Source organism: Megascapheus bottae, chromosome 2, assembly GCF_031878675.1.
Source record: "Megascapheus bottae isolate mThoBot1 chromosome 2, mThoBot2.hap1, whole genome shotgun sequence".
In the NCBI taxonomy this organism is placed as follows: domain Eukaryota; kingdom Metazoa; phylum Chordata; class Mammalia; order Rodentia; family Geomyidae; genus Megascapheus; species Megascapheus bottae.
The window spans coordinates 74,054,347-74,073,837 of record NC_143510.1 but is presented as its reverse complement, the minus strand read 5'-3'; the positions used below and the strand labels follow the sequence as shown (position 1 = coordinate 74,073,837).

General features: G+C 35.3%; 1 protein-coding gene across 4 annotated transcripts in view; it reads left to right on the top strand.

The window, feature by feature from the left end:
- Atp2b1 (ATPase plasma membrane Ca2+ transporting 1) overlaps positions 1-19,491 on the top strand; it is a 100,267-nt gene that overhangs the window by 45,558 nt on the left and 35,218 nt on the right. For all 4 annotated transcript variants that reach the window (XM_090328369.1, XM_090328371.1, XM_090328370.1 and 1 more), the window contains exons 3-5: positions 6,050-6,247; positions 14,918-15,172; positions 15,260-15,385. In XM_090328369.1, the coding sequence (XP_090184495.1) occupies positions 6,050-6,247; positions 14,918-15,172; positions 15,260-15,385 (579 nt within the window). The remainder of the gene's footprint in view (positions 1-6,049; positions 6,248-14,917; positions 15,173-15,259; positions 15,386-19,491) is intronic.

Genomic DNA, 19,491 nt, shown 5'->3' with positions numbered 1-19,491 from the left:
ACTTCCTTTTCAAAACATTCTCTTTTTCTCCTTAATGTTATACTCTGTAAGAATTTTATACCTGTGCTTTCTTTTATTTGTTAGTTATCTTCAGTACAATCTCCTTGATGATTCCCTTATTTGTAGCTCTAGTAGAATTTCCTCCTGAAACTAGTGCCTAAAGGCCTGAGTCCTTTTTAATATCTCCATTTTTTAATACTATTCAGCTTTTCCTTTTAAAAGTGTACTTATCTTCCAATCTTGTTAAGTCAGAAACGTCTCTGGATTTGAGTTTGAAATGCACTCTTTACCTACTCTCACTCATTTCATTGACAAATACTGGAAATTCTGATACCTCACTTTCTCCTAATTAAGAGTAGCTACCTTTATCTCCACTGGCCTCTTGGATTTTATTGTGTTGTCTGGGAATAATTTAGGTAACAATAATTAATATCTCTTCTTCACAATGTCTTTCACGTTCCTATTTAATAGCAGGAGTGGTTTCATAGTACCATCAGGATGGAGTTTAGATTTCTCATTTGGGCTTAAATCTTCTTGAGATCTGATCCCTGATTTTTTTCTAATCTCTCCCTAAAAAACAAAAAAAAATTCTGGTCTTCTAACATTTGAAGCATAGCAAAAACTTGCTTTAAAAAAACTATTATATCATGGTAATCTTGCTTTTGGGCTTCTTCTTCCTGATCTCTACCTAAACCACTTGACCTCTGCCTAAAATACTATCCTCTATATAAAAGAAAATGCTTCATTATTTAATAAAGATAGGAATTTTCATTATAACTGTTTATTCTTTTTTTATTTTATCTTTTATTATTGAGGTAATATATAGAGGGGTTATAGTTACATTCACCAGATAGTAGGTACATTACTTCTCACGCATTGATACCCCTTCTTATGTTTTTGTCCCCATTTCCTTCCCTCCCCCCCAATCATTTTGGCTTCCTCCCTTTCAAGTAAACCAATAAATGTGTATACACAATATACCAGACAACAAAGTCAAATACAATAACAACATGAGATTAACCAAAGTGCAACAAAGAAGAGAAATAACATAGTACCTTAAGAACAACAATCAAGATAAAGCTTTTGTTTCCATATCCTAAAGACCCTTTCATTTAGTCTCATCCTATATGACCTTATGTATCTAGGTTTTGTGCTATTGTAATCCTCTGCTAGGAGAGTCCTACATGTTTACTAATTATTACAAATGAGGGAAACCATTGAGCCTGTGTTCCTTTGGGTCTGGCTTACTTCACTTAATATGATTTTTTCCAACTCTTCCCATTTCCTTACAAATGGGGCAATGTCATTCTTTCTGATAGCAGCATAGAATTCCATTGTGTATAAGTACCACACCTTCTTGATCCAGTCAAGGGGCATCTGGGTTGGTTCCATATCTGTGCTATGGTATAACTGTTTATTTCTTTACCTGTATTAAGACTTCAAGTCCAATATATCATAGAATTATCCCACCTATCCAGTACCTTACATTTGGATTCCGTCATACACTTGATTGTATTTAACTAATTAATTACCAAATTCGGCCTTCCAGACTATGAGTTCCTTGGGACAGGTGTTTCAGGAAAGGTATCTTGGCTAATTTACATCTTGTTTGTATGTCTATTGCCTTCCCAGTACCTGGCACTTGGCAGACTTTTAGGAATGAATATATAAGCTTGACATTATTCCATTGGTTCTAAAATTTGGGAAAGCAGGGAGAGATTAGCCCTTCCTTTAAAATTTGCAATAGAAGGAGAATTACGTTGTATACCAAGAAGTTCGCGCAGAAGTTGAGGCAGAATTTGATAGGACTAGTAGGTGCTGTCTGTATATTGGCAATCATTTTCAGCTAAATTCACAAGCCTCCAACATTCCGGTAAACCACTCCTTTCTTTCTTGAGTTAATATCAAATATCAAGTTATTGATATAAAAATCAAGGCCTTTCCCCCCCATTATCTACTCATAACTGAACATGGCTCTTTTTATTTACAACAGTGGTAGATCCAAGCCTCAAAATCATGTAATTCCGAAGTTGCTTTGCTGGGTTTCTGTTATATTTTCTTTCTAGGGCTGAGTCATTAGAGATGGAATCCATGCATATCTTTGACTTCATTGCCAATTGAGCACTTATAACTCCTGCCAAATGGTTAATATATCTTTTATATTTTTTAAACTAGGACCAGGTTTCATCTCTATCCATTTTGTTATGTATCTCTTTCTTACAGAAACTGCTTTCTCCTTGCAGTTACTGTTCTACATCTGTATTAGGCTAACACCCTTATACACCATTCCTTCTTGCCTTTTCAGAGGTTTTTTTTTGTCAGTATTACCCTTTGTGTTTTGTATCATGGCTGTTACCCTTTCTACTTCTTACTTTCTTTGATAAATAACTTGCTTTACTGTTTGTCACTCACTGTTAGCAAGCCAAAATGCAAATAAAACCCACTTTAACTCACCCCCACTACATCATGCTCACTGAAAAAGTTATGGGTACTTACCATTTATGTTTTCTCACTCCTATTCTCTGTTTAATTCTGACTAATGGGATTTTATTCTATGTAACACCAATGGCAGGTTCCTTCTCTAGATCATCAGCCACTATTATCTTAGAAAAGAAAGTAATCCATTCTCTGACTTCCATCTTTCTCAGCCTGCTAACACTACTTGCCATAGTCAGTCATGTTTTCTTTTTTAATGTTTTTTTTCCTAGGTTTTATTAGTGTTGCGTGAACATGTTTTGTTTTGTTTTATTGCCATGGTCACCTCCCACCTAGCTTTTCCTTCCCAGGTGCTTTTGGCTTCTCTTTCCCACATGACCATCAAATATTAAGAGTGTTCCAAGGCTTCTAACCTTCATCCTGTTCTTTTATTCTAGCTTTCTAGATGTTCTCATCTGACCTATGGCTCCGGAATCTTCTTATATGAACAATTCCCTGGCATAGAGAACTTTTCCTGCATTCTGATTTTGACTAGACATCTGGTTACTATTCAGCTCCAGTTGTTTTGTTTAAAAGTATAAACAAAACCATTATTCTTTCCTTTCCCCTTTACACTGATTCTGCAGTCTACAAAGCCTCCCCTCTCTTGGTTAATGTTTCTATTGTCTACCGCATCAACTATGATTTGTCAGTGACACCAACCCTACTTCTAACCTTCAAGTAAATTATCCCACTCCTGTGTTTGGAAACTCCTGTCCCTCCCAAAAAAGGTGCTACATAGTATTCTACCATTCTTTTCTCTCTACTTTTCAACTCACATCCAGTCATTCCTCAGGTCATTAGATCTCCTTCCATGGTACCTCATAGAGAGAGCTACTCCTCCGTCTCTTCTAAAAACTCAGATCCATCCACAACCACGTTCCTCTCTTGTTTTTTGTTACTAAAGCAGCTTCCCACCAGGTCTTTTCCCTTCACGCTTGTGTCATTCTTTAATTTATTCGTTACATAGCAATTTAAATGACATTTCTAAATTGCAAATTATTTACCACTTCCCTGCTTTAAAACCTTTCTTAGTCATCTCCATCATACTTAAATGCCAGTCTTCTGCATAGACTCAGGAACTTGCCTCTGACTGCTTTTTCCATTATACCCTTTCCTTGTTTCTTCATTGGACTGTAGCCCCCCTGGCTTGTTTCTGACTTCTGAGTAGTCATTGTTTTGGTCTCTGGGCTTTTGTATTTACTTTTGTGCTGCTGAAAGAGTGTTGCTGTAAGTTTTCAGACTCAAGTCATATGTTAGCTCTTTAGAAAGGCTTTGGCAGTAATAAGAGTTCTAATGTGCCCTCTTTTTACTGTTCTTATTTGTATGTAATTGCTTTAATTATGTATCTATTTGTCTCCCTGTTGTGTAGTATGTACTTGATAGATGTAGGACTTGTCTTTCCCCACTGGCTTTGCAAAATGTAGAACAATATCTGAAAGTAGTAGGTGTTCAGCAAATTACTCTTGGAGAATCAACTGCTTTCATGAAACCCATAGCTTTATTACAGTTAGATTCACATTTTTTTCCAGAAAGTAATTGCCCTTAAAATGTAGTTAAGACTATTGTGTTCAGTTAGTTTATAATTTGTCTTCTCTCTGACTTAACTTAGTAACAATATCTCTATAATTTATGTTTTTACAAGCTATGTGCCTTTTCCTTTGGTACAATAAAACAATACTTAGCCAACAAATAGTAGTGCCTTCAACACCAGGGAATGATTTACATAGATTTCAGTATTTAACTTCTAAAATCAAGCCACTTTATTAATGAACTGTAGTGTGTGCATGCTCATGTGTATAGTGATACTTTCGAAGAGTTACAATAATTTTGCACTTTTTCTCTTCAGCATTACCAAAAAATAATGACTTCCATTATAAGCTCCATAAAGTTTGGACCAATTTTTATAGTTTCAGGGTCATTCTTAAAGCCATCAGGTATTAGTTACATGTATGCAATTAATGGTAATCTCTAGTCAGTTTGAGTTAAGCTAACATAATCAGTTCTTCGGGAAAAATTTCTTAGATAAAGGAAGAAACCAATATAGGAATAATAGCATCTCTCCCTTTCTTTTTTTTTCTGCTAGTGAGAGCATTAAGACATGAGACAAGACAAAACTACCCTCTTATATAACATCATTGCTATACTATAGTTCTTTACTGCCCTTCTTTCCAATAATTCTTTCTACAAGCTTAATGCTCTGGTTGATGACTTCTCACATCGGTAATCTAAAATACTTTTAAAACTGCCATGTTTCAGTTGAAACTGCAAAGTTAACTCTGAATCATCTGGTACCTGCAAAGTATTTGAAGTCTGTGTTCATTTCTCACTTTCTATTCTGTATTTTGTTTGTACTCCTATATGCCTTCAGTATTCAATATTAATAGCTAAAGCACTTAAAAACAAGAGCCTTCCAGTAATCTTTCTTATTTTTTCATGAAAAGACGCTTGCCAACAAACCAAAAAAACAAGCTGAAGTTAGGTCTAAAGTGATAAATTAAAGGTACTGTTATTCTGGCATCTCCAGTTTCTCATTGTTGTTTTATTATGTCCACATAACATGTACATGTGTGTACACTTGATGTTAGCTGATCAGATCTATGTAGATGTGGCAGGATGAGCAGGGTTAAATTAACGTGGATGTACTTGATAAGTAGAAAGTAAGGCAAAGGAATATTCACTTAACCTCTTCCCTAATATCTTATAATTCTGCACTCCAAACAATAAGTATTCTGTTCTATAGTGTGCCTTTTCCCTTACAATGATAACTATGCAGTCAGCCAGTAGAGAATACTTCTGTTTCTTGAAACAAAGGTCATTCTAAGTCTCCTATGTTTTATGGTTTGCCGAATCTTTTCTCAATCTGAGACATTTCAGTTGAGAAGCTTAGAGGCTGTGAAAAATTATAACTTTTCATTCTTCTTTAATAAATCAAAGTCAAAACCCTTTTAGTTGACTATTCAGGATTCAAGAACTAAATCAGATCTGCAAAGATATGTGTGTGTATATACATGTATTGTATGTATGTATCTATGAATGTCCTGTTTTGAAAGGGAAAATATCCTAAGGTGACAGAAAGGCTCACCTAGCATAGAAACTATCACATTGTCAAAATTAGTTCTGGTGTCTTGCACCTTTTAATATGGTATAAAAGAGTATGATGCAACTGAGAAAGTGAAATTTCTGAAGTCAATTTTTTTCTCTCTCTTTCTTCGTAGGGACTCAAATCCAGAGGCTTGTAATTTTAGACAACTAAGATACATGCCTACCCCTTTTTAGTCCACTCTTGAGTTATCTGATTGAAATGAATTATTAAAGTAAAACATTGCACATGTTTTCCAATGACTTAAATGTTATTCACTTAGCCTAAAGCATGAAAATAAACAATTTTAACCTTAACAATTTTTAAAGATTTTATTAGAACTCATTTTTACATCATATTTCAAATGTCATATGAAAATAAACATTCTTTAGTGCCTTATAAGTTTCAGTCTCAAGTGTAATGATCTAGTGTATTTTTAGTAGATATAGATATGTTTCACTCTGGTCATTGAAATTTCTTTTTTTTTATTAGGTTTAAGTGGAAACCCTGCAGATCTGGAAAGAAGAGAAGCAGTGTTTGGAAAGAACTTTATACCTCCTAAAAAGCCAAAAACCTTTCTTCAATTAGTATGGGAAGCATTACAAGATGTCACTTTAATAATATTAGAAATTGCAGCCATAGTATCCTTGGGCCTTTCTTTTTATCAACCTCCAGAAGGGAATAATGCACGTAAGTAAATAGAGAGGATAAAAGGTTGCTGTGTGATGTTATTTCAGTATGTTCACTTGCTCGATACATAATATAATAGCAGCCAAATTTTCAGTATTGACTGTAATGTGCGAGGCACTGTTCTGAGTGTCTCAGTATATTACATGAGATAATTTTCAAAATTGTAGTAGAAAATGTTACCTGAGTTTTATAATAGACACAGAGATTTAACAACCTGCTATACATGTACACTATGTGTAGCATATGTTACATAATATGCATATATGAGCCAGTTGTTAGTTACGCACACTATGCTCGTATTACATGATCTATGCTATCATTGTTTAATATTTTAAATAATTTTATTCATGAAACACATGTACACGGTATGGAATTTTCCACTTGTGACATTATGTCCTCAAAAAGCTTCAGATCGTTGAGCTGTCGGATATTTTTTTCTTTTGTAGTGCTGGGCTTTTAACTCAATGTCTTATATTTGCTGGATAAGCACTCTACTATTTGAGTCAGTTTCTCAGCTTTGTGTGTGTGTGTGTGTGTAAAACTTGTTAAACAAAATAGACATCTCTGTTCAGAAAAGCACACATATCTTCTTACCACACACACCCCTACCAGGTAAGCATTATATCCATATACATTATTTTATTTGCTTAAGGGCCTTGTGCTTTTATGCCTATGCTTCTTACCTATACTCCCCACATAGCTATCATTTTATAAACACAACACTACCTCTTGAGAAAGGAATCTCACTAAGTTTTTCCACCAAGCTAACCTAGATCCTTCTGAACTCCTATCTCCACCTCATGAGTAACTGGTATTACAAGAATTAGTCTCAGTACCCAGTAGCATTTTGGAATTTTGCTTAAGGATGGTCAGTCTATAAAATGTATCCTAACCAATGAAGAATAAATATTATTTGCTTTAACTTATTGCCACAAAAGCCTTTGTATTGTTCATTATATACCTTTCATTTATCTTTTTAAAGTTACTTGAAATGAATATGATTGTTAGTATATCCTGAAACTGTTAATAATGGTAGCTTGGCTTTGGTTATTGTACTCATCTAACAGTAAAGTAATCCAGTAGTAGTAGTAGATAGTTGGTCAAAAGTAATCAGTAGGTCAAAACACTGATTCAGCACACTTATAAAAGTTACATTCTGATGCTTGGGGTTTTTTTTGTTGGTTTTTTTTTGTTGTTGTTGTTGTTGTTTTTGTGGGCTTGAACCCTTGGCCTGGGCATTGTCTCTGAGCTCTTCAGCTCAAGGCTAGCACTCTACCACTTGAGCCACAGCCCCACTTCCGGTTTTCTGGACGTGATTAATTGGAGATAAGAATGAGAGTCTCACAGACTATCACGTCTGGACTTTTATGCCCAGGCTGGCTTTGAACTGTGATCCTCAGATCTCAGCCCTCTGAGTAGCTAGTATTACAGGCGTGATGGCACCCAGTTTTGATGCCTTTTAATTCATGAAGAATCAAATATTCATTACCTCAGAAGTTGCTTAAATAGCAATATGAAGTAATTCCTTCAAAGGAATTAGTCAAAGAATAAGCCAGTTTATCTTTGATCAGTATAGAACCATGTTTCTAGGATCATCAGCACTGTTGAAATGTTGAGCCAGAATAGTTTTGTTGCTATGTTTTTGTACTTACCACAGGTGAAGCAGCAAATACTTTCAAATTTTGTCATGTCTTTTCATGGGGGTAAAATTGCCTCTGGTTGACACTCTTAAAATCACTGATATAAATAGGAAGATATTTAGGCTCTTATCAGTATTAACAAGCAATTTTTAAAACTTTTTAATACATAGTACATATTTTGCTGTAGAAAAATATAAAGAGAAAAAGTCTAAAGGAAGTAGTAACATTCACTAAAAAAAGTCTAGAGATTTCCAATCTTACCAACTTTTAAAAGTGTTCGTGTTCTGGCTATTTGCTTACCTGTGTGAATGCATAGTAGGTGTGTATATGTGTGGCAAGAAGTATAGATATGTGGGTTGGTCTGAAAAGAGATGCCTACTTGGTTTAGCAGGTTTTCCATTTATCCAGCCTTTACCAGACAATATCAAGAACTGGTCTTCTAGAGTTCACGGTGTTGATATATTATCAAAAACTTTACTTTTAGCATTTTTGCTGCTAAGACTAAGAAAAATTTAGTGCCTCATTGTATAATTCCAGCTACTCAAGAAGTAGAAATGTAAAGAATCACAGATCTAGACCAGTCTAATTCAAACTGTCAGACCTTGTCCACAAATACATCTTAAGCTATTATGAGTGGTAGAGAACCTGCCAATATGTACAAGTATACCAGCTAGAGAAAGAAAACTATTGCACTAGAATAGACTCAACCAAGATTGCTTGGGACAGATATTTCTAAAGCCCAAACAGAACAGTGGCCATAAAATTTTCCAAATTTGTTAAAGATTATGGCCCAATTAAGAAAATATTCTAGAGCTCTCATAGACCCTTTAAAAAAGTCCTTTAATTAACACTGTTCATGAAAATATACTTTGGCATCATGATAAATAATAAACCTCTCTACTTTATTTTTTAGTTCTGAGGATTGAACTCAAAGCCTTGCAGTTGCTAGGCAGGCACTCAACCACTTTAACCACTCTACCAGCTTTTTTTCCATTAGTTATATTTTTTGAGATGAGATTTGGCTTTATGTCTAGGCTGGCTTAGACCACTGTCCTCCTTTCTGTGCTTTTCTACATAGCTGAGTGTGACAGGAATATAACCCTATGCACTACCGTTGGTTGAGATAGAATCCCACAAACTTGGGCATGGGCTAGCCTTTAACTACACAGTCTTCTAATCTCCTCACCTTGATTCCTTATATCCAATACAATGTGATATTTGGATACTTCTGTTAAATATCAAAAAACAATGAGGCAAATAACGTCTTGGTAATATTATAAAAACCAAGGCTTAACTCTAAGGTTCCAGGACAGCACTTTATGAGTAGTTTCTGTCTACGTTAATGTGTATACTTGGTATATACCATCCAAGAAATAGCCAGAACTGGGCTGGGAGCTTGACCTACTGGTAGAGTACTTGCTTAGCCTGGACAAAGTCCCAGATTTAATTCCTCGTACCACATACATAGAAAAATCTGGAAGTGGTGCTGTGGCTCAAGTGGTAGAGCTCTGTCATTGAGAAAGCCCCAGGACAGTGTACAGGCCCTGAGTTTAAGCCCCCAGACTGGGGAAAAGGAAGAATAGTCAAGAGATTTTTTTTAAATGAAATGTTTGCTTTCTGACAGAGGAGTTTTAGTGAAGTTTAGATTGTGTATCTCTCAGTTGAAGATACTTACAAGGGAATCCTTTTGCTACAAATAGATTTTTATTATCGTCCTCCCATTAAAAACCTCTCTCTTAAATATTGTAAACTAATTGGCTTGGGTCATGATTCAAGTACTGCAGTACCTAGCAAACATAAGCATAGTACAAAATAATAAAAACCAAACAAAAATTATGTTACCATAAACTGTAATCTTTTTATGTTTGATCTAGGTCTATTTACCCTTCAGCTCCTATAAATAATTTGTTGCGGTCATCAGAAAAAAAATTTTTTTAAATATTTTGCTACCATGTATTCGAAGATCATTTTGGTCTCATCTGTATAATAGAGTAGAAATGTGTATGAAGTGAATTGTATCATTAATTTGTTTCAAGAATATTTAAAACTTGAAAATAAAGATGACAAAGTTCAAACTATTCATTATTTAGTACAGTTGCAAAATAATAATGCTAACCTAACTTAGGTCTAAAATTCAGCTTTTTAACCTGACTTCATTGTTTTCCATAGCTGAGAAGAACACATTATGTAAATCAAATGGAAATTTACTCACCAATCCCATCTACCAGTTTCACAAAATTTTTGTTGAAGTGTAGCTGATAAATTCTATTTTCTAATGTCAGTCTATTGCTCGTGTATAGTATTATAAATTATTACATTTTTATGTTTTAAATAAATAATATAAAAACCTACTTAAGTGCTTCATTTGGGTAATATTTTAGCTGTTTCCAAATTGTTTACAGTTTTTTGTTTTTTCTGGATTTTTTTTTGGGGGGGGTAGTCCTGGGGCTTAAACTCAGGACCTGGGCACTGCCCTCGCACATTTTTTGCTCAAGACCAACGCTCTGCCACTTGAGTCACAGCACCACTTCTGACTTTTTTCTGTGCATGTGGAACCAAGAAATACAACTCAGGGCTTCATGCATACTAAGCGAGCACTGTATACTAGGCTACGCTCCTGGGTCAATTTGCAGTTTTTAATGTGGTTTTTAAACCTTTACCTCAAATCCAGACTTGCTCTAATTAAGAAAATTAATCCTTCTTCTGGGTGGGAAAGACAGGTAAATAGAGAGTTATTCTTTTTTTTTTTTTCTGTGGGTCATGAAACTTGAAGTCTGGCCTTGGCACTGTCCCTGAGCTCTTCAGCTCAAGACTACCGCCCTATCCCTTGAGCCACAGAGCCACTTCCAAGTTTCTCGTAGTTACTTGGAGACTCTTTAAGAGTCTCACAGACTTTAGTGCCTGGGCTGGCTTTGAACCACGATCCTCAGATCTCAGCTTCCTGAATAGCTTGGATTACAGACTTGAGCCACCATGCCCTGCTTAGAGAGTTATTCTTATAACTACTGTTTAAAAGATTGTAAACCAAAAATTTATTTAAATAGTTATTATAATTTTTCAGGTTGAAAATAATTAAAATACAATTTCCAGTATTTGAATTGGGACAAGAAGTAATATTATAGTGAAATCAACCTGCTTCAAAAATGCTTTATACTCATTGATGGCCTGATTCTAATGTTTCTGCAGATGGTTTTTGTGTGTCTAATTATTTGTTTAATCTTACTCTTAATTGTTCTACATACTCCACATAAAGAATAATCTTTAGTAAACAGTCTCATATCCTAGAGAGTTTCTAGAATATGCTTTAATCATTTCCAACTCCTTTTGTTTACTTATTTTCTATATCATTTTTCTTTAGTCTTATATATCCAGCCAGTGGCTATTAAAGCATTTCAGGAAGAAATAATTTTACATAGCAATCCAGAAAAGTATATCCCTTTCCGTGAATTTATAAATAGCAAAAGTAAAGCTTCAAGGAACAATACTTTACTTCCTACATATATATCCTTTTTTATTTTAGTCTCTTTCATTTTTTTAACAAGTTGGTAATGGTCCACTGAATTGATTTTTGGACTCAAAGTCCAAAAAAAACCCCCACGATTCCATTTTACAGCATTGACCTTAGAGTATTTGAGTGGAGTTTTTGAGAGGTCATTCCCCATCAACTTTTCTGATCCTCCCCCCACCCTTTTTGTTTTGTTTTGCCATACAGCACTTGTCCTGACTTTACTCTCCCTCAATTCCTTTCCTTTAGGTCTATGTAGTTGATTCCTATTAACATTTGGCTCCTAGCCCAAATGCCATAGATATTACTTATGTTTTATTATACAATGTCTACATCATTTCCATTTATTAAGGTGAATGAGAGTTCTATGAAAGGAAGTGGATATAAATTACTAGTGTATCTCATACTCCTAAAATAGTGTCTGGTAGCAAGTAGGTCCACATCCAGGTAAATCTACAAGTTGCATTTTTCTTGACTTTTCATTATATAAACAAGATTTTGTATTTTTAATCACAGTGTAATAAAAGTGGCATAATTTTAAGTTATGCATTGTATATAATACTTCAATTTTCACATATATTTTTCCCATCAAAAGTAATCATTTAATAGTATCAACTACTTTTAAGTATAAAGGATGCTCCAGCCACTGCTTTTTAGTTGTTCTCCACTTCATAACAATCCTGGGGTTAGGTGCCTAGTTTAGCAGATGGAAAAACTGAGTCTTACATACAAATATATTTTGTTTTATTGCACTTGACTTTATTGTTCTTCAAGGATACTGCTATTATTATTATTATTACTATTATACAAAATGAGTTAAAAGTTTGTGCCAACCCTATAACAGAACAAGTCAGTTGGCATCATTTTTCTAACTGCCTGTGCTTATTTGTATCTGTCACACTTGGGTAAACCTTGTAAAACCTGTTGTGGTGATCTGTTATCAAAGATCTTTGCTACCATACCACATACAATAGTGAATGCAGCTGAAAAACATGGTAGGTGTGTTCTGACTACCATTGGGTCACTTTTGTCTTCAAGCCTATGTTCCCTGAGATAATTATACTGAATTTAGATTAATTATTGTATTAAAGTAGCTTCTAAATTTTCAAGTAAAAAGAACAGAAGCATGTCTTTTAGACATGTCTTAAGAGATTATTAAGCTTAGCTGGGCACGGTGGCCCACATCTGTAATCCTACCTACTCAGGAGGCTGAGAGATCTGAGGATCAAGGTTCAAAGCCAGCCCACGCAGAAAAGGACCTGAGACTCTTATCTCCAGTTAACCTCTAGAAAACCAGGAATGGGGCTTGGCTCAAGGGTAGGGCAGTAGCCTTCAGCTGAAGAGCTCAGGGACAGCACCCAGGCTGAGTTCAAGCCCCATGACCTTCCCCTCCCGCCCTCCTCCTACAAAATTATTAAGCTTAATGAAGAAGGTATTTCAAGACCAAAGAAGGCTGAAAGCTAGGTCTCTCATACCAAACAGGTGTGAGTATCTTTTGAGGAAAGTTTTAAAATGCACAATAACAAAGTGAAAAGTAAAGACTGTTTTAATGGTCTAGATAGAATATCAAACCAGCCACATCTGTAACCCAAAGTCTAAGCTAGAGGAAGGCAGAAACTTCCTTCAGTTTAATCAAGGCTAAGAAAAGTAAGGGACCAGTAAAAGAAATTTGAAGGAAAAGAACCATTCTCAATAAATGAAAGTACAAGGTAAAATGGCAAATTATCCAGAAGACCTAACTAAAATAATTGATGAAGGTGGCTACATGAAACAACCCATTTTTCAATGCAGATGAAACATTCTTATATTAAAGAAAATGCCATCTATGACTTTCATAACGAGAAAGGGGAAGTCAGTGCCTAGTTTCAAAGGACAAGCCTATTCTAATTAGGGACTAATGCAGCTATTGAAACCTTTTACCATTCCAGAAATCTTCAGATTATATTAAATCTACTTTGCCAGTCAGTGATCTGTAAACAGAACAACAAAGCATAGAAAGTATCATGTCTGCTTACAGCTGAAAATTTTAAGCCTAAAGATTCACCACGCTGGGTGGGTAGAACTCTTCAAAATATTACTGCCTATTTACAGTTCATCTGGTTACTGAAGGGCTCTGATGGAGATGTACACAAAGGTTGTTTTCATTTCTCAGTTTGCAATCCATGATTATATTTTTCTTACTGAAGAAATATATTTTAGAAAGCTTCTAATACCGTGTAGAGATTCTTTTTGATGGGTTTTAGGCAATGTAAATTGAAAACTTCAAGAAAGAACATTATCAATGTGGATGCCACTAAGAGCATTTGTAATTCTGGAAGAAAGTCAAAATAAAACCATTATTAAAAAGAGTTTAGAAGTTGATTCCAATTCTTATGGATGACTTTGAGAGGTTGACAACTTCAGTGGAGGAAGTACATGTAAATGTGATAGAACTACAAAGACAGCTAAAAGTGAAACCTGGGCGTGTCACTAAATTGATGTAATCTTGTGGCAAAACTCAAAATGGATGAAGAGTTACTTGAGATGGATAGTGGTATCTTAGGATGGAATCTATTGGTGGAGATCCTGTGAACATTATTAAAATAATTTAGAATGCTACATAAAGTTAGTTGACAAAATAAGCAAAATGGTTTGAGAGGGTTTATAGTTTAAATGTTATTAAGCATCAAATGCTACAGAGAATTCTTCTGCAAAAAGGAAGATTTAAGGTGGGAAAACCTTATCTGTTCTAAGAAATACTCCTACTGCCTCATTCATCAGCAGCTACTGTAGTAATTAGTCATTCACCAGTAACATTATGTTGAGACCCTCCACCAGAATAAAAGTTATTACTTGGTGATGGCTCAGATGATCATTAGCATTTTTTAGGAATAAAATTTTTTTTTCTATTTCTTTCTTCCCCTTTATTTTGACCAGTCCTGGGGCTTGAACTCAGAGCCTGAGCACGGTCCTTGGACTTTCTCAAGACTAGCAGTCTACCACTTGAGCCACAGCACCACTTCCAGCTTTTTCTGTGAATGTGGCACTGAGGAATCAAACCCAGGGCTTCATGTATGCTACGCAAGCACTCTACCACTAGGCCATGCTCCCCACCCAAAATATATTTTAATTAAGGTGTGTATAACACCATTATATACTTATTATATTAAGTTGTCTAGTAACATTAACTAGTTTCTAAAAGTTCATAAAGTTCTAACTAGTTCTAACTAGTTCATAAAGCTTTTGAAAAACTTTATGTGAATCACTTGATTGTGAGTTACTTCCTTGGTGGTCTGGAGTGAAGCCTGAAGTTTTTTTGAGGCATTCTGTAACATAGCTTTTGGTTTGAAATTCACTGATTAAGATTTTTATCCATGTAGAGTATTTGAGTCCAAGAATGTTCAGAAATAAGCACAAAATTGATAAAGTAAGAGACATATACAACATTGATAAAGTAAAAAGAAAGTTAAACATAAAAATACAGTTTGGCTTCATTGTCATCATTACAAAATGTTTTTGATAAGCATTTTCTTTCTTTCCAAATAGTTTGTGGAGAAGTTTCTGTTGGGGAGGAAGAAGGTGAAGGCGAAACCGGCTGGATTGAAGGAGCTGCAATCCTCTTGTCAGTGGTGTGTGTGGTATTAGTGACTGCTTTCAATGACTGGAGTAAAGAGAAACAATTCAGGGGTTTGCAGAGCCGAATTGAACAGGAACAAAAGTTCACCGTCATCAGGGGTGGTCAGGTCATTCAGATACCTGTAGCTGACATTACTGTTGGGGATATTGCTCAAGTGAAATATGGTAAGTAAAGCAAAGCAACATCTCTAAAATCTATTCTAATCTCCTTTACAGTTACCCATAACACTGCTTTTTTTTTTTTAATTGTAGGTGATCTTCTTCCAGCTGATGGTATACTTATTCAGGGTAATGATCTCAAAATTGATGAAAGTTCATTGACAGGTGAATCCGATCATGTTAAGAAATCTTTAGATAAGGATCCCTTACTTTTATCAGGTATGAATTACTTTTTTAAAACTTTGAACTATTTTCTACAACACAGCTATAATTATTGTCAACACAGTTTACTTCCATAAGAGACAATATATGAAGAGGAATCAGTATTTCCTTATAGTTTGCCCATATAATCATTAGAAACTTTTCTTATAAGAAACAGGGGACAGGGGCCGGGAGTTTGGCCTAGTGGTAGAGTACTTGCCTAGCATGCACAAAGACCCAGGTTCAATTCCTTTATACCATATACATAGAAAAAAGCCGGAAGTGGTGATGTGGCTCAAGTAGTAGAGCTCTGGCTTTGAGAAAGCCCAAGGACAGTGCTCAGGCCCTGAGTTCAAAGCCCAGGATTAGCCAAAAAAAACCAACCAAACAAACAGGAACAGTGTTCAATGTTGAATCTAGACAGTATTGAAAATAGAGAAAAATCTTAAGTTTAATGATTTGTGTTGAATTATTTTTGAGGGGGTGGGGTTTACATTCATTCTTAAGGATGGTTGGAGTATAAAGGGATGATTCATTATATAGAGTTAAAGGAAATAAATGTGATGATAGGCACAGGACAAGATTTTGTCTTAATAAATGATTTTTTTAAAACCCTTAAGGTTCACATACTCTAGCTATTTTAGGCATGAATTCATACATGTACAAGACATATTTGAAGGATGGAGAATATGTATGAGAGTACTGTTTAAAAAGGAAGTGTAGGCTTCATGCAATGGCTCTTGAATGCAATCCCAGCTATTTTAGAGGTAAAGATCTTTCAGGAAGACAGCTATTCAGGCTAGGCCAGGCAAAAAAAAAAAAAAACTGGGAAAAATATCTATCTCTCCTACCTTAACCAGTGAAGCAAGCATGGTGGTTCACATCTGTGATTCCACTTATGTAGAAAGCATAGATCCAAGGATATCAGTCAAAAGTCTATTATTGTTCACAGATAAGAACCTACCTAAAAAGGGAAAAGAGGAAGGCTGGGAATGTGGCATAGTGGTAGAGTGCTTGTCTAGCATTCATGAAGCCTGAGTTTGACTCCACAGTACGACATTAACAGAAAATGCCAGAAGTGGCACTTTGGCTCAAGTGGTAGAGCTCTAGCCTTGAACAAAAGAAGCTCAGAGACAGGGCCAAAACTCTTGAGTTCAAGCCCCAAGACTGGCCAAAAAAACAAAAAAAAAAGAGGAAGGCACCTCAGTGGTACAGAGCACTTCACTAGTCAACAAGAGGCTGAGTTGAATGAAACCCAGTACCACAAAAAGTAGTAATAAATAAAACGTAAAAATAAAAGGAAGAAATTGATGTCTGTTCGAGATATTTGTCATAGTGTGAATGTGATCATTTGAACTCAGGTTAGTTGGAAATGAAGTCAAAAGGACAGTGTAAAATTTTACAAACTACTTTCTAAGATGCATAATGAGAAGGAGCCAGAGTACCACAACTTGACCCCCATTAGAATTTCTAAGATTCTTACTCTTACTTTTTATTTATTTTTTTTATTTATTTTTTAGTGGTCATGGGGCTTCAACTCTGGACCTAGGTGCTGTCCCTGAGCTCTTCAGCTCAAGGCTACCATCCTACCCCTTGAGCCACAGTGCCACTTACAGTTTTCTAGTAGTTAATTGGAGATAAGAGTCTCACATTCTTTTTTTTTAATATTTTTATTGTAATTAATAAAAGGGTTACCAGATAGAAGGTGCATTAATTCACGTACATTGATACCCTTTCACATTTCTTGGTACCCATTACCCTCCCCCCACCCCCCACCCGTCTTGGTTTTCCCCCTTCCCTATCAAATTTCAAATAACCAAATACAAATAAATTCAATATATCAGATAACAAAGTGAGATACTGTAACAATATGAGATGCCCAAGGGACAGCAAAGGAGATGAGATATAACATAGTACATTAAGGACAACAATCATTCATTATATGGCTTTTGTTTCAATATCCTGGAGGTCCTTTCAATTAGCTTCATACTATATGGCCTTATGTATCAAGATTTTGCTCTATTACAGATCTCTTCTAGTAGAGCCCAAGGTTTCTACTGATTATGACAAATGAGGGAAACCATTGATCCTAAGTTCCTTTGAGTCTGGCTTACTTCACTTAATATGATTTTTTCTAAGTCTTTCCATTTCCTAACAAATGGGGTGATGTCGTTCTTTCTGACAGCAGCATAGAATTCATTGTGTAAAAATACCACAACTTGTTGATCCACTCATCAACTGAGGGACATCTAGGTTGGTTCCATATCTTTGCTATGGTGAATAGTGCTGCAATGAACATTGTTGTGCTAGTGGATTTAGTATGCCCTTGTTTCTGGATGGTTGGGTAAATGCCAAGTAGTGGAATTGCTGGGTTATAGGGGAGTTCTATGTTTAGCCTTTTGAGGCACTGCCACACTGCTTTCCATAGTGGTTGAACAAGTTTGCACTCCCACCAACAGTGTAGTAGTGATCCCTCCTGGCCACATCCCCTCCAGCATCTGTTATTACTGGTTTTCCTGATCCTGGCCATTCTAACTGGAGTGAGGTGGAATCTTAGAGTTGTTTTGATTTGCATTTCTTTTATGACCAGAGATGTTGAGCATTTCTTCATGTGTCTATAGGCCATTTTTGTTTCTTCTTCAGAGAAGACTCTCTTTGGCCCATTTTTTCAATGGGATGGTTGTTACTTTGGATTCTTTAATGCTCAGCCTGGCTTTGAAGCACGATCTTCTGATCTCAGCCTTGGTTACAGGCATGAGCCACCATGCCTTGCCATTTACTCTTACTTTTATGGTATACCCTACAGAATTTGTGAAATTGTCAGAACTACATTTGTTTCTACTACAGTTTGGAAGAAGCCAAAACATTGCATGTTTTCTGTTACCACTAGCAGTTGTTAATGGAATTCTCACATTGTATACATTGTCAGAACATCCCTGTTGATTTAATTAAATAACTGGGAATGTATAATCTTTCATTCCTATGTGAGCTTTATATTTTAATTGACTGGATATTATTTTAATGAGACTGAAGTCAAACTTGTGATAATCACAAGAATCAGTTAAGTTAGCCATAATTCCAGAGCAGAAGCTCTAATTTTAACCATCCCTCTTTTAAGAGTTGCAAATATCTGACAAAAAAAACTACAAATGTCACAGTATTAAGTGTATGTATGCTGTAAAATCTGAGAAATGAGTTAATTGTATATGTATACCTTTAAGAACACCATTTATAAATAAGGAATACACCCAATAATAGTATAGACAACCTTTGTCAAAAAAAATCTCCTGATTTGTGTGTCATCAACATCTAGCCATTTAGAATATGCATTCTCTATTTGAGTTCCTCTTTGTATTGATGTACTTTTTGCTCATTTCATACATTAGGCAGGAATACCTTGAATCTATAAGATAATGTACTTAAGTAATATATATTCATTATTGGTGTTAATGAAATAAATTCTATTCATTATTCATATTAATGAAATAAATTCTCTGTCATTTCCAAATAGGAGGGAAAGTATGTAATCATACCTTCCCATCATAGATTCATTTTGCCATAATATTTGGCAAAGTGAGATAATTTTCTTTTGCCTTTTCTGTATATATACTTAATGGACTTTTATGTACATTTAGGGTATTTACATAGTGCTTAGCTGTTCAGGTTGATTTCCTTTAACTGAACTTTGGTCCTTTTCTGTTTTAACAGAGATAACTAGTAGGTTATCTGTAGTTCCTAGCACACCAAGTATACCAAGAGAACTCTATAAGTTTTCCATATATAAGAAAAGACTAAAATAATTTTGTAGAGTCCTCTGTCACATTATGGGTGGGAAAGTTATTCTTCATCTATTTCTCTATTCCAAAAATGTACTGAAAAACACAACATGCATTTATTTTAAGTTTTCTCTCATGATGCCATCTTGCGCTGCTGTTCTTGGCTTCTTAAATTTAGATTTTTTAAAAGTAGTATTCCACTAGTAGTCAAGATATGACCTGACCAAAAACTGTTTACATTAACTGCCAACATCTTACCAGACTGTGGTAAGGAATTGAGATTAATATAAAGTCAGAATTTTTCTGTGTGTGTGTGTACCAAGCCCGGGGCTTGAACTCAGGGAAGAG